The sequence below is a fragment of the Ictalurus furcatus genome, chromosome 9, assembly GCF_023375685.1.
Source record: "Ictalurus furcatus strain D&B chromosome 9, Billie_1.0, whole genome shotgun sequence".
In the NCBI taxonomy this organism is placed as follows: domain Eukaryota; kingdom Metazoa; phylum Chordata; class Actinopteri; order Siluriformes; family Ictaluridae; genus Ictalurus; species Ictalurus furcatus.
The window spans coordinates 20,129,292-20,144,630 of record NC_071263.1 but is presented as its reverse complement, the minus strand read 5'-3'; the positions used below and the strand labels follow the sequence as shown (position 1 = coordinate 20,144,630).

At 40.5% G+C, this 15,339-nt stretch overlaps 1 protein-coding gene across 2 annotated transcripts in view; it reads left to right on the top strand.

The window, feature by feature from the left end:
• Positions 1-15,339, top strand: part of dph6 (diphthamine biosynthesis 6) — a 74,931-nt gene that overhangs the window by 48,290 nt on the left and 11,302 nt on the right. Inside the window, exon 12 of one of the 2 annotated variants that reach the window (XR_008386705.1) lies at positions 11,357-11,480. Coding sequence is in view for 1 of the 2 variants with exons in the window: in XM_053632140.1 (XP_053488115.1) it covers positions 11,357-11,602 (246 nt within the window). In the remaining variant the exon portion in view is untranslated. Of the gene's footprint in view, positions 1-11,356; positions 11,603-15,339 lie in introns of those variants that run through there. The other variant, XM_053632140.1, reaches the window with a different exon arrangement.

The window sequence follows — 15,339 nt, the reverse complement described above, 5'->3', positions numbered from 1 at the left end:
CGTTCGTTTATTTATTTATCATTTCAAAATGAAAATGAGAAAACAAGGAAAGTCTTTTTATTTTATTTTTTATTGATCTGGAAATATAAGTAGGGTAGTCGATAGGCTGTTGCTTAAAATGCTTTGGAAACCTGTTATGTTTTCATAAAATATATTCAAAATTGGGTACATTTTTGGGAGGATTTCAAATATTCTTAAAGTTTTTCATTTTAGCCCCAAAATGCATCTGATATGATGAAAAACTGAGCAGTATGACATCTTTTAGTGATCCCCCCATGAAAAAAATGAACAAATGCAACATAGACAGACCTGAGTGCATGGATGCAGTTTCTTTTTTTTCTCATTGTGATCAGATTAAAGATGAGATCAGTGAAGTCAGAACACAGTTTGCATTATTCCGCAAAGTTTTCCTTGCAACAGCTTCAGGAAGGTTTCTGCTTTAGACATAAATCTTCAGTCTGTTCAACGCCCCAGGATCAAAAACATTCAATAAATTACAGAGGTGCTCTTCTCAGGTGTCATTCATGTTACCTGTCAATCCAGAAACCTTTTTCTCTCGCTTTCAGGCATTCTAGCCTGGTCATGTGCTTCTCGGGCGTGGCTTTGCAGGCAACACAGAATGGACGAACTGTATTTGTTTGGCTTTTGGGTTTCAATATAGGGAACTATAGCAAACAAATCCAAAATCAACTGACCGTACCTTTAAGGTTCATTAATCCATTAATATGCTTAAGCAGGTTGTGACTGTGTGTTCGTGTGTGGATGCTCTGATGATTTGTAGCAGGACAGTAGACTGTAGTGTGAGAGGAGGGGTAATTATATATGCACTCCTGTGACACCTCTGAAGGTGAAGCTCAATGGCGGCAGTCGTGTGGCGCCATAAGCCGTGTTACGTGCATTAGCTTCAGACGCACGCCATTGATAGGGCTGGTATTAGCTTGTACCAGCCGTGGACACAGGAAGGACCGGACCTGTCAGAGAAGATATTCCCACTCTTGCCGTACACACCTTCATTAATGGAACTGCCTTGACAACTCAGCCTAATTGCCTCTGGGCACCTCTTCATGTATTATGGGTGCTTGACTATCTTGGTTCATGCCCACACACACACACACACACACACGTTGGAGTGCATCGGGACAGTGACCATCAGCCACCCCTGAACCTAACGGAGAGGGCGTGTTTCTTTCAGGTACGCTCTCTCAAGCTTATGCCCTCTCCACTCCCCCTGAGCGCTGTAGTACTCTAAATACTGTTTTCATCAGTAAAAAGCCTCAGCTCGGAATATACACAGACAGATTGATTTGTGCATTTAAAATTCCGTGGCAGTAATGGAGGCTTTAATGTGGATGAATGTGTTTACACTTCCGCTCGGTTGACAGGTCTTGGAGGACTGTCACACGGCGGTAACACACATCTAAAGCGAGATGCATGGCAGTGCCACTGCAAAACAGGTTCCACCCATCACAGGCCAGTGACAAATTTTCATATTCGGGGTTTCAGGAGACAAGCGCAATTTTGAAGACGTGTTTTAGCCAGAGAATATTCACATTCAAATGAGATGGAGGGATGGATGGGTAGATGGATGGGTGGATGGATTGATTCTATCACGCACAAAAAGCACCAAGCACTGTCCAGTCTGATCGGCATTTAAAAGAGGACCGTCCTATAGGTTTCCATGCTATTACTATGGAAACGAGGACTTCTTCTTTTCCTGTACGTCACTGTTTGCGTTCAGTACGAGAAGCCAAACCTGAGAGAACACGTAGCCGAGAGACGCACAAGCGCACAGACAGAGAGAAGTTCAGTGTTGGACAAATAAGGTGAGACTCGAAAGGTTACTCCAGTGAATGGTCGAAACACAGGTGGATTGGCTTCCAAAGTTCTTTTGGAATTAGGGAATTTGTCTCGTACCATTGGCGTTTGACTCTTTTATCTTCGCAATCTATTTTTAGGCCATTTTCTCTGCTCCCTTAAACGCTGTAATCTCACCATTCCTTTATATGGCGGCTGACAGTAAGTGCCTTCAGTGAAACATGATCATTGGGTCTTCATGCAACAGTGGCCGAGCATTGCAGTTTTGTCTTAATTTATTAAGGAGATGTTAGTTTTTAATGGCAGTAGCTAAAACTGATGGCTCAATGATATTAACATTTATGTTCCATTTACTTTTGGCCACTCGTGTTGTCATTAATTTCTCATCGAGGGCTTCGTTTGAGTTGTAACTTTGAACCTCGGCCATTCATTTTTCATTATCCATTGTCATTTCGGCCCATTCTACAGATATAAAAGTGTTGTGCATGAGTAATAGACAATGTCTCGTTTTAAGGAGCACACTGTTACATTTCGCAGAGATTTATTATTCATGTAAGTTCCTGCCGATGGGAACATCACTGTTGACATTCTGGCGAATAAACGTAACTATACTGAGCCGTATATATTCAGCCATATGTAATCATTTAATAGGTCATTAATGTGTAATTACCCATAAAAAAAAGCCAGAAAACATTATTTTTAATTGTTATACCGGAGAAATAAAAAAATATATATGGACAAAATATATTGTATGCATGTGTTTATTTATGAGGCAAATGTTTTTTTTTTCCCTGCAAATCAGTCTATAAGCCAGACACTGCTTTACGCATGTCCATGAATTTTAAATAAAGCAGTAATCCCGTTCAGAATTACCGAACACAAAAAAAGTTTTGACAAAAGTCAGCTTTAACTGCTAATATGAAACCAATAGCGATTAGATCATCACCCCCAGTGATAAGGTTACTTTTATTTGGAATAAGTTCGAATTCGTGCTGTAATGATTTTAAGTAGGCAAAAACCGTTGTGCAAAGGTTTGAGTGATCTGCGGAGAGAGCACGCCGGATGCTGCTGCGTCTCTTTCATGCAGCCATACTGCCACCTTTTGAAACGATGCTGAACTGCAAGCTGTTTCAAAAGGGACATCTCAGTATTTTGTACTGTTTTCTTTCCTTCCATTGCGTTTGCGCGTACTATGGTGTAGGTCGTCCTCATGTTGTGAGCAGTGTGTTCTGGGTAACCTCGAGTGTGAAGGATTTCCTCATGGTGCTGGGAACGTCCACCGATCAGGCTGACGGAACATGTGGACGTTACTCAGAAGAAGAAGAAGACTTTATAGTCATTGTATTGCTGTGCAAAATAATGAGATTATAATGGTATTCCCTGAGTTCTTCAGACAACGTGAAGCAACAGTATACAAAGGACACATAAATATAAAATAGTAAATTAAACAATTGTAAATGAAACAAAGTGGTAGAGTAAGACAATCGTATGCTCGTGTTGTACATATTTAAATTCCTGTCTTTGCAAGAGTGTAAAAAAAAAAAAAAGCCTGCGCTAGCACTTTGGAGTCGGTCTGTCTTTTGGAGTTCCCTTTATACTCAGGAGCTAGACACTAGAAAGGAAACAACATTCTGAATTATTTCGCACTGACTTCAGGATTAAATTATTACACCGACCATTTATTTCTTTTAATAATTGAAGTGGAGATGAGCCGGCGAGCTTGTTTCTGAACAGTGGGGATAAACGCTGCTGCTTCAGCATCATGCAGTCAGACAACATGCCCCTCAGCTGAAAGTGCAGAACCCTCCGCGCACTCTTGAATTAGGGAGATTAGCGGCAAAGCGCATAATGCGGGAGGATGGAATTTGTCATCATTTGCATTGTCCTGGAAAGATCAGGTTTGATAGAGCGGCGCATTGAGGAGCGTGTCATGTCCCACGGGCAGGTCATAGAGGAATCTTGGCAGAAATGATTTTTGCGATCTGTGCATCAGTCGTAAAAAGCCTCACAACCAATTTGTCAAAAACGCAGAGGTCGAGACAGTGTGATGGCAGCGTTTTGCCTCAATACAAAAAGGAAACATGCCCTCGTTCTCACTCTGACACATTGCCTCAGAGCTTGTCTTGTTATCCATTTTTATTGACTAATCATATCCTTTATTTAAGGTTTATTAGCTATGGAGTTAAAACAGCAATTATTACATGAATGAATGCTGATATGTTTTTTCAACTAGGAAAAAAAATGTACATTACATAGAATAAAATTGTTAATTGCTACATTAAGACATCCCTCTTGTGTAAGATGTGTCACTTAAGCTTTCTCTTCTTCATCTGACCTTGCTTATACTCCAAACAGCCCATAGATAGAGGAGAGCAATCAGCATAAAGATGACAAAAACCGACATGACAGTGTTACTTATCCAAGCTGGCATCTCTGGAAGTGGGTATGTCGAGGTCAGACAGCCGGGGAAGCTGGGTATTTACAACTACATGCAGCGAGCAGAGTTAAGAGGCCAGTGTTGTCGGCTTTCTCAGACTACCAGCTCGCCTACAATCATACCTCACAATCATCTCCTCGCAACCTTCTCCCCGAGTATATATTTATGACTGCGTTACATTTGTAGTTCTTTCATCCTGATATATATATATATATATATATATATATATATATATATATATATATAAAAAAGCAGGAACTGCTGAACGATGATCCTCATGGCAGCCAGTCTTTGTGCATTTCGCGCTGTTATTTATGTCGTTGTTTAACACTGATATTGTGTGACAGTTGAGCATATACGGGTTATGCTTGCTGGAGAGCACAGGCTACGAAATAACAAAACAGAACAACAAGAGAAGCCTTTTAAAGGAAGGGTGGGTTGTTTTGAGATGCAGGTTCAAAAAGAAGAGTTTGGGCCTCTGCTGCTTTGCATTTGTTTAAAATTAGGTGTCAGAGGATGCACATTTCCTAAGGGCGTAACTCACCATGAGCCCATCAGTGATCATCTCCCATCTTTAAACATGATTCAGTTTGAGTGCACTAATGCTGAAGGAGTAGCAGATAGACGCAAAGTTCACAGAGATGTGAACTGCCTTCCAGTACAACAATTGATTACATCATTGGAAAAAGAATCATTTATTTCCATGTTTGCATGAATACCGTGTAGGTTATGTGGGTTTACTTTGTATAAGTGATTTAAACACTGCTTAACACAAACAAATACAGGAGAGTCAACGTTGACTTGATTATTACACTGTCTACTACGATATGCAGATTTCTTCCTTCTGATCTACTGATGCACTTTAACGTCTTGTATTTAGCTTTAACTTTGCCGTTTAAAAGCTCCAGTAAATCAACACAGTCAGTTCGTTTACATGGACAACAATAATCTGATAGTAACCCGATTAAGACGATACTCTGATTAAGAAACTAGCATGTAAACAAGCAATTATTGATTACCTTAAACCGATTAAAGTCATACTCGAAGTAAACACAAATCAAATTAAGACGTGGAGTATTCCTGCTTTAGACGAATTATCGACACGTATTACAGACATGTACACACTTTAATCACACTATTAACGTCGTGTGGGAGTTTTCACTGCATTTTGCGACAGGACATGTACACACACGGCAGTGCTCAACCGTTTGACGGCAAACGAGAGCACAGCTGTGTCCCAAACCACGTACTTACCTACTATATAGTATAGAGATGCATGTATTTCAGATACTATATAGACGGTAAGTACGCGGTTTAGGACGCAGCCGACGGCTTCAAGCAGTCGTCTATTTGCACGTACAGCATGACTAATAATTAACCGCACTTGAAGCTTTCGTAAAATTAAAAATAAAAACACCCAAAACTGTATACGGTGCCATAACGAAGACGAACTGTACGTCGATACGTGAAATTCTGGAGGGACGTCGGGCGGTGTGGCATAGGGACGTAATGACGTGTGCCGTTAATCGATCGATGTTCTATAACATGTAAAACAGGAACATGAAAGGAATATTCTAAAAGCGACTCATGTAAACACCTTAATCACAATATTGTCTTATTCAGAATAAGGTCAATAATTAGGTTATTGCTGTCCATGTAAACGTAGTCAGTGTAACACAATGACACTGTATCTGTATCTGTTAAACACTTATCTCTGTCTGTATTCTTATTTAAACCCGATGTGGGCGTGACTAAAGCCGGAAAGTTTTAGTAATCACATTTGAGCCCTACCACCTGGAAAACCCTAGAGGTATAGTAGAAATACCAACATTGTCATCATGGAGTGTGAAGTCTGGCTCAGACAGTTCCTCAACCTGTTATTTTTGATTGTACCTGCCAGTGATATTTTCTATTAATATGCAGTTTAAACCACTGCAAATATGACCAGGCAGTTATTAAAGATGCTGTAAATGCATCACGTACTGTAGCACTGCCGGTTTCCGTCAACGAATGAACGTGGTCTTTGTTTGTACATGGAGCTTCATATCGGACACCTATTTTTGTTGCGTTCCGCAGGATCCCAGTCCCGATGCACAGCTCTAGTCTCAGCCAGATGCCGTGTGAACATTTGTGTCATGCTACAGTGCACCCCCTTGTTTTATCAGCATTTCTATCAGTTTACAAAACATTATCCGTTCAATCCGAGATATGTATTCATATTCGGTTACATCTCTAATACACACCACGCTCCCTCTGCAGTATCACATGGTTTGGAGTGGTCAGTCAGCATGCACATGGTTTTATGCCCCTGTTGCTTGGGTTTAATTATGCATGAGGTTTCAGTGGCAAAATGAAACCATTAGCATATCTTACAGTGCACTGATGTGTTTTTTCCTCACCATGCCCTTGGCTTGAGAGAGTAAGTTGACTGATCATCAATAGCAGGTCACTTTAGCCAGTATGGTCCAGGCTGTTGTCTGCCAGAAATAACACGCTCAGCGAAATCTTTAAGGTCACCTCCGTTGCCTTTTCACATGCCGCAAACACAAATATGTAAAGTTGTTTGTGCCTCTGAGATTTCAGGAGCCAACAATTAAAATGCTCCGAGTGTGTTGGAGTGCTGGGAGATGTCATGCGAGGCCTGGGTGCAGCCTCGGAGAGAACATTTACATATGTGTTACTGCCTGCTTCCCGACAGAGACCTTGGAGCTGCCTGACCTTTTGACATGTCATTGGCGTTATGAGAAGTGATAGTGTTCAAGCCAAGGAATAAAGGTCGATAAAGCATGAAGCCAAACCACCCATTTGATTAATGCTAAAGAGGCCAGCACTGCACAAGGATAGAGAATTACTCTCAAGCATGGGGTGAAATATTGCTTTTGCTTCACTGAGTTGCTTGATGCGTTTGCAACTATAAATAGTGTCGCTATTGTAAATACACAAACAGTCAGTTAAGTGCGCAAACTTTCAGACTCGGGAGAAAATGGTACTAGCCAATGCAGCCTGATTACTTTAGTGCTTAGAGCTTCAACTACTTAAATCCTTCCTGTTCTTTCAGCACCATGTGGTCCAAAGCATCAGAAGTTGATGGTTTTGAAAACCACCGGTGGTTATAGAAAGTTAAATGAAATATGCAATTGTTTGACCCCTATGAATATTAACAGCCTCCCCGTGCTCTATTAAAAATGCATGGGCCGTTGTGACTGCTGATCAGGTTTTGGACGCCAATGCAAATTGGACTGTCTTTCTTGTCAACGGCGAAGATGAATAATGTAGTTGTGTTGTATATCCAGCGACACACCATTGGCAGTCAATTAACAAGTTTGATTGGTGTGTGAACTCATTCTTTTGAACTGTTAATTTTATGTAAATAGTATTCCCGCTTGTTCTTGCGCTCTTTCTCATTTGCAGGTTTGCCCTAAAAAGCCGTGCCCCGCCCGCTCAGCCCGGAGTAACCTGAGCTAGGCCCTTAATAATTGATCATTACACACCTGCCTGCAAACCTATGGGAGGGTTTATTGTTTTTTGAACAGTCGAGAAGTCTTGCTCTAGCCTCCTTTTGATATTCAAATCAACAACTAACAGCCTTTTTTTTTTTTTTTTTTTTTTTTTTTTTTTAATAAATATGATGCTGTGAATTCTTTTGAACGCTCGTTCTGCTGAGAGCTCCTCACCGCATGTCCAACTTGATCCAGCACTCCGTGCCATCTGATTCCGCTTGATGGCTCATAAATAGAATGCCAATGACGATTTGTTGCTGATGTATCTGTGACATGCGGCTAGGTTACGCCGGTGTAGATCTATTGCTCTCGCGCTTTCGCCAAATAATGCTCGCAGGTAAATGATCCGATGATTGATCCTGCCGCTCATAAGCAGTGCTGCACCCACTCCACCACCACCACCCTTCCTCCCCATCTCCAGCATTGCCTCGGTAATTTGGAGCAGCAGAGGCAGATGCTGAAGATTCATCAAAGTTGACAGGTGAACCCAGGAGCTAGGAATCTTGGGAAACCCATTTCATTCTATGGAAATTGATGTGACTATTTCCCCCCTCTGGCACAGCACTTTTTTTTGTTGTTGATCTGTTGTTTTCAAATTAGATTTCCACCTTTGATTTTATTTTATTACATGCACACACTTGTTAACTGTAGAAATTTCGACAGACAGCTGAAAGGTTATGTTACATTTGACGTTATGCTTGACTTTAAATTTATATATATATATATATATATATATATATATATATATTTTTTTTTTTTTTCTTAGACTTTTCAGTATCAGAGGAATGTTTTGTTTATTATTTAACACATTGTATCCTGAACCATATTTAGGGGGTGTCTAAGCCTTTACTGAAACAGAATCCATGGACTTAACCCAGTAATCTGGTTTGGAAATGCCATGCCCATGCGCATATGCTAATCGGCTAAAGACCTCGTTTCGTGAGATGCTTCAATTGATTTGGTCTTCTATGATCCCTTCAGAGGTCACCATTCTCCTCGCACTCCCACACGCTGATAAATACTTTCCCCAAGCTCCAATTAACACCATGTCACCTACAGCTATTTGCCCTGACCGTTATGCTCAGGCCTGAGTTTCATTCGTTCATTCTATACATCTCTCAGGGCCTGACCTCTCCACTGCTCTTGCATAGCTGATAGCATTGATTGCATGGATTTTTACAGCCAGGATTACTGATCCATGGAACTTCCTTCGTCGAAGTTTCTCTTGGCTTCTCAGCTAATTATCGTGCTTCTAATTGCGTCTATCAAGTGTACACACACAGATAGGCAGATGTTTTGATGGTGTGAAACGTGAATTATTGGTGTTAAAGTAGCATTCAGGGTGTGACGTGGTAATTGATGATGTGCTGTTCCAACACACCGTTTTACCAATACGTTGTATTGTTTTATTTTTTTTTTTAACCTTTTTTTATCATTCATGTTGAATTTGAAACACTTCAGGTTTAAAAGGTTCAGATGTGGTTAGAGAGCAACTGGTTTAGTTAGATGGCATATAAGGTGTTTTCATACCTGGCTTGTTTGGAGCGTTTGTTTCAGAACATGGTGCGTTTTCTCCTTTGGTTCGGTTGGTGAAGACATATATGAACACGGCAGTCGCGCTCGGATCTGCACCAAAACACTCGGTCCAAGACCACCTGAATGAGGCGGACTCAGCCCGATTCCAAACGAACCCTGGAGCGGTTCACTTGTGGTGAGAAAGCAATCCGACCCAACGGAAAAACAAACCATCCTGTATAGCAATGCATGATGGAAACTGTTAAGTAAAAAGTGTGTTTGTTTTGCTAATGGCTCTCAACGTGAATCACGGATTAACTTTGACCAAAAACTTGGTAAAATGCCTCGTTCAAATTTGGTCTGACGAACATATTTCTGAACAACTTTCAAAACTGCATAAAAACATAGTCAACTCATCTTCATTTAAATCTTTCACCGGTTTACTGGCACTTTAGTACAGTTCAAGCAGCGCAACGACAAAAAAATTAGACTTAACCCAGAAACTCCCGCTTCACTGCTGCTCACTTCCGGTGTAAAATTTTAGCAGTGCACAGCTTACAGAGCTTACAAACTGCAGTTTTGTCATCATTCCACACAAGAGACATCTTTACACACAGCATGCAATCAGTGTGTTTTCCTTCCCTCTTTTGATTGACAGGATATAATCGGCCCTGATCATCGGATGTTTATAAACTAATCTGCCGAGTTGTAGTACGTAGTAAGGACGCCATCTTGATGGATGACCGCCATGGGCGGAACCCCGGGAACATAAACGAATATAAACAGGCGCACTCTAACCAATAAGAAGACAGTTTACTCACATGTGACTTGCATAAAGACAGTTTGGTACGCTTTGAAACGCTCTCTTGTGAAACCGAACCGAGCCAAAATGCAACATTGTAACAATTTAAGTTTCAGAACCAAGCACAGATTTAGCAGTATTTAGCTATAATGTTTAAAGGTTCTTCACCATGCATATATAACCTGCTTCCTGAATAACAATACTTCAGATCAGAGAGAGTCTGTAACCTTGGTTAAACCAAAAGCGTGCTTTAAAAAGAATTTTAAGGTCAAGTAAGCATTGTTGTCATTATTTATGCAAGGAATGAAACACAGATGGGGCGTGCTGCTTTTTATATATATATATAATGTGTGTGTGTGTGTGTGTGTTTTTGTTGTTTTTTTTATTAGAAAAAAATCAGTGAGGTATGGAGGATTTTTTTGTTTGTTTGGGGGTTTTTTTCAATAAAAGCACAACCTAAAGTGTTTCATTCATCTTATACTGCAGTAATTGCAGGATTTTACATCAACCAACATACATCAACCAATTTTCTGTTAGCAGCTTTAAGCAGTTGTTCTCTCACCAGCCATTTTTTCCTGTCACTTGAAGTTAATGAGACAAAATGCAGCTTGTCATGTTACCAAGAATCTGCAAGGTTCGCCCTTCTGAAAACGTGCAGCTTTACAGCTGCCTGTTTTGAAAGCACTGGCATTGGAGACTCCTTTCAAAACTGTTAAATAAATGTCTCCTTACAGAAAACGTTACCATATTACCAATTATACATTTTTTGAAATCTGTTTCTGATGAGGCACTGCCATACAAGGATTGCTATAAACATCTACGTGCAGGTTGTTACTGTCGAAAAGATCACGTAGTCGATTGATCACATTAATATCAACCTTGCAGGATGTTAACTACTGTTAGAGCTGTGACGTTACAGAACCTGAATCGATGCCTTCTGACCAATTAGAGTTGAGAATTCAGCAGCACTGTGGAATAATACAGAATTGTGACATTTGAGAGGATTATAAATGTACAAACTCTGATCATTTTTCTTATCATTATTCAACACAAGAATACTCAAAACACAGTAAAATAACAGTGCAAAATGTACGTGAATATAATAGTTGGTACTTATTTTTTCATGAAACTAGTACTAAGCCTCAGACAGGTCTGTGTTGTTTTGCTTTAAATAATGGTGTCTTGTTTGCTGTGTAGATGTTGTGTTGTCTGTGAATAGACATTCTGTATGTCTGCATAAAGACTGGCTGATTTTGCTGATGGTGTGTGTGTGTGTGTGTGTTGTAGGTGGATGAAGCCGTGTTCTGTGCAGGTCAGATCGCTTTGGTCCCCTGCACCATGCAGCTGCTGAGAGCGGGTCCAAACCCACAGGCCCAGCTGTGCTACAGCCACATGGAGAAAGTGCTACGTGCCATGAGTGCCAGTCTCACGTTGGGACACACACTGCAGGCACACTGCTACGTCACGGACCATACACACATACCAGCTGTCAGAAAGGTGTGGCACGATAAGATACAGGACAGTCACGAGCAGGTGAGCAACATCAGCCATGTGTGTGTGCCACTGTTGGCGTTCTTACTGATCTGTTCACCTAATGCAGTCGTTCTAATGAGTGATGAAACACGCCTTTCATTTGAACGTATTGTTCATTGGTGTTGAATAATATTTGTTAATAAAATCCTTCATGGGTGTGGTTTTGGCTTGACTTGCTTCATATTGACACTGGCCAATATGAACCAACACCTTCATTAACATGTTTGTGGGTGTTTACCAAGTTCAGGAACTGAGGCGGAAATACAACTTCCAGTATTTACACCCAAGTTCAGCAAGTTCTCCACCTTTATGAACGTGCTATACTTGTAGTTTTGCTCATTTATCTGGACTTATTTTGAGTTGTAGGTTGAATAAACATTAGTCAGTGGTGGTGTATTTTAAACAAACATCAATTAATACATGTGTTAACTTTCCATGTTAACATTGCTTATCAAGTTCAAGTGGCTTTATTGTCATTTCAACCATCTACAGCTGGTACAGTACATGGTGAAATGAAACACCGTTCCTCCAGGACCACAGTGCTACATAAAACAACACACTGACCACATGAGATGACACAGAACTGAACATTTAGAAAGATCTAAATGGTGTAACATGGTTTGTTCATGTTAACTAATGCAGTAAATAATGTTAGTTTAGAGAATCATTAGCAGATTTATTCATTATGTATAGTGGTGAAGGTGTCTTTGGCTGTAATGTTAGTGTGTTTAGAGAGCAATAATTAGAAATGTTGTGATTGGTCAGACAGTAAAATGGGAACCTTGTGATTTGATGCACAAGAATCAATACAAGCTATCTAACATTAACCAGGTTTCGTTAAGTTGTCCTGTATAACCGTCATTTTTGTTTATATACCAGAGAAGATCAGGATTAAAGTGTAACTGATAGTGCAGGTGTAGAACTCTGTATCTACACCCACCAGATTATATAGGTACACTTTGTAGGTAATTATTGACTGTAGCCTACCATTTGCTACTCGGTTGACTTCTACCATATAAGGGACCACTACAGAGCCACCACTGCCCAGATGTTATTTGATTGGTGGACCTTTTTCAGCATGCCATGGCAGTGTGTGTAATGTATAAGTAAGTGTATAAAGCACAGCAGCATTTAATGGGATGTTCAAACAGTGACATAGGTGTACCTAATAAACTGGCAACCACATCATATTTTAAATCAGAATTGTTTAAACCTTCACACACTTTATCGTTGGGGGGGAAAGGTTGGGTATATCTCTCTGATGGAATTTACCATCCGTCTGTGCCACCCCGCCGACAAAGGAGGCAGAAGTTGCTCATATTTACCAGAATGAGCGCTCATGAAAAGTTGATGCTGTGGGAAATGCTGACGTCTTTGATAATACAGAGCCTGGCTCCAAGACAGATGTCTTCCTTAGAGCCTGCGTAATCCCCAGTCCCTATTTTGGAGCGTCGCTGAAACCTCAGAGCAGCTTATCTCCCCCCCCTTGCTCCTTCTGCGATCCCCACCTCCACATGGCTAATAAAGGCTGCAGGCTCTTGCTCTCGGCTGCTCCTCCTCCAGTAATCAGTGGAGCTAAAGGGAGCAGGAAAGAGAGCTTTAAATAAAGGATGCACTGTCACCACGTTTAGCCCTCTCTTGGCCTCCATGCTGACCTCAGCGCACAAGTTTGAAATGATGACAGGCCTGAGCGCTGAGGGGAAAGAGGCACGTCCCGTCAGGTCACTCACTGTAATAGAGGAGTGACAGTATGAGAGTTTGAATTAGGGGGACATCAAGTGTTCAGTCAGCCACCTGTCTGCTGTTTAGCCATTCTCTATTCCATTCTCTTGGGATAGAAATGATCATTAATTCCAAAATAGCATGACACTTGAGATACAGTGGGTAAAGTGTTTGTTCCATTGCCAGCAGTGAAGGGTTAACTTGGAGGTGTGAAATGCCTGTGTGTACTTAGCAAGTGTTAAGGGTGCAAGTTCAACAAAAATGTGTGGCGGTTTGGGAAAACCCATCAGTGTTGCTATTGCTAAATTCTGGAAAAGATTAGATGTTTTTTTAAATTGGACCAAAATGGAGTTTTTCTTCCCGCAATGACGCATCTACTTTAAGAAAACCTAAACATATTTTTTCCCCCAAAATGACACGGAAATATTTTTATTTAGACTACTTTCTAATCTTGCCCTGGTTATTTGTCTGCAAAGACCGCACTGGGTAAGAAGCCAGTTTAACAAACTGCAGTGCAAAATGCAGTCAGTCTGTCTAAAGATGTCTAAAACCTTGCTAGCTATGTGTGATTTCCTCACGCAGTGGACTCTCAAATTGTCCATGATGCTCTTGCTTCCCAAAACAGAGAAAAGCACTTACACGCAAAGTTTTCAAAGGTTTAAATGCCCTAAAATGTTCAACAGAACAGTATCGAATGAATCAGTGGTTATTTCCTTATCGATGATAGCCGTCCCTGCTGAAAAAGCACAATAGAAACCATCACAGAAATCCGAACGGTTTTCACTACAAATACCATTACAAACAATCAGATAACCATTAAAAAGATTAACATTACCAGTATTGGTTCTTAATGGTATCCACTAGACATAACATACCACTAAGGCTGCGTCTGAATATCCCTACTACCCTACTATACAGTAGGCGAAAAATAGTACGCCAAAGGAGTAGTACGTCCGAGTTGTCTGTATTCACAAAACAGTAGGCGAGAAATACCTGTATAGTGTACTGCTTCTGCTGAGATTCTGCAGTATGGAAGCAATGCACACCGCACTATTATATAAGGCAGTGGGACTGGCATGGAAGAGCTCTCAAAATCAAAAATGGCAGAAGGCAGTGTGTCAGCTGTTTTTAAGTTGTAGGTCACACGACCGTGCCAACGTGGTGGATGTAATACGGATGAATACGGATTGTATTCGTACTACGCGCATATACTGATCAGTACGTACTGTATCAATGGCCGAGTAGCAGGTACCGGATCGAATGCAGTAGGTACTGTCACAGTGTGCGATTTCAGACGCAGCTCAATAGCAGGCAACAGATTTCCAGTAGGACCCACAGAAACCATTACAATTCCGATTATAACCATTAAAACCATTACACATTCGGTGAGTGTTTCTACTGTTTTTTAGCAGGGCTGATCAGTGAACAGTAATCAGTTGAGTGACGAGACGATGATGAGGCTTGTGTTTAAGTGCCGTGATGGTGATGAGACAGAGACTGAGGTGGATGATCAAAGTTTTTAATGTTAGTGTTGGAAATTCTTTCAAATTTGGCAGGTTTTTTTTTTCATAAGTAGATTAGGTTGTAAATGTAGAGTATTTCAGTGGAATTTGAATAAAGTCTTTAAAAGAGATTTTTTTTTTTTTTCTTTTGGGGTAACCAGATTTTAAACTGCTATAACTTTACTAGTGATTTGATATATGTGCAAGTAAACCACCAAATTCAGTTCTGAAATCCTGTAGTTTTCAGAATTATATCTAGGAGTAAATATAACCAGTCCACCACATATATATTTGGTAAGCAACAAGCTTTACGTACACTCATTAACCAAACTGAATTCAAGCACAGTGAATTTATTTAACATATTTAGTTATCAGCCAGTGTTTCATCCAGTAAAATACTAGAATTATACTAGAATGCTAACAAAAAAAATGTGTGGATATCACAAGAACTTTGCAACTTTTCCCCCCCGTTTTCATTCTGCCCTTTTGATTTATTATTTTTTAAAGACGTGC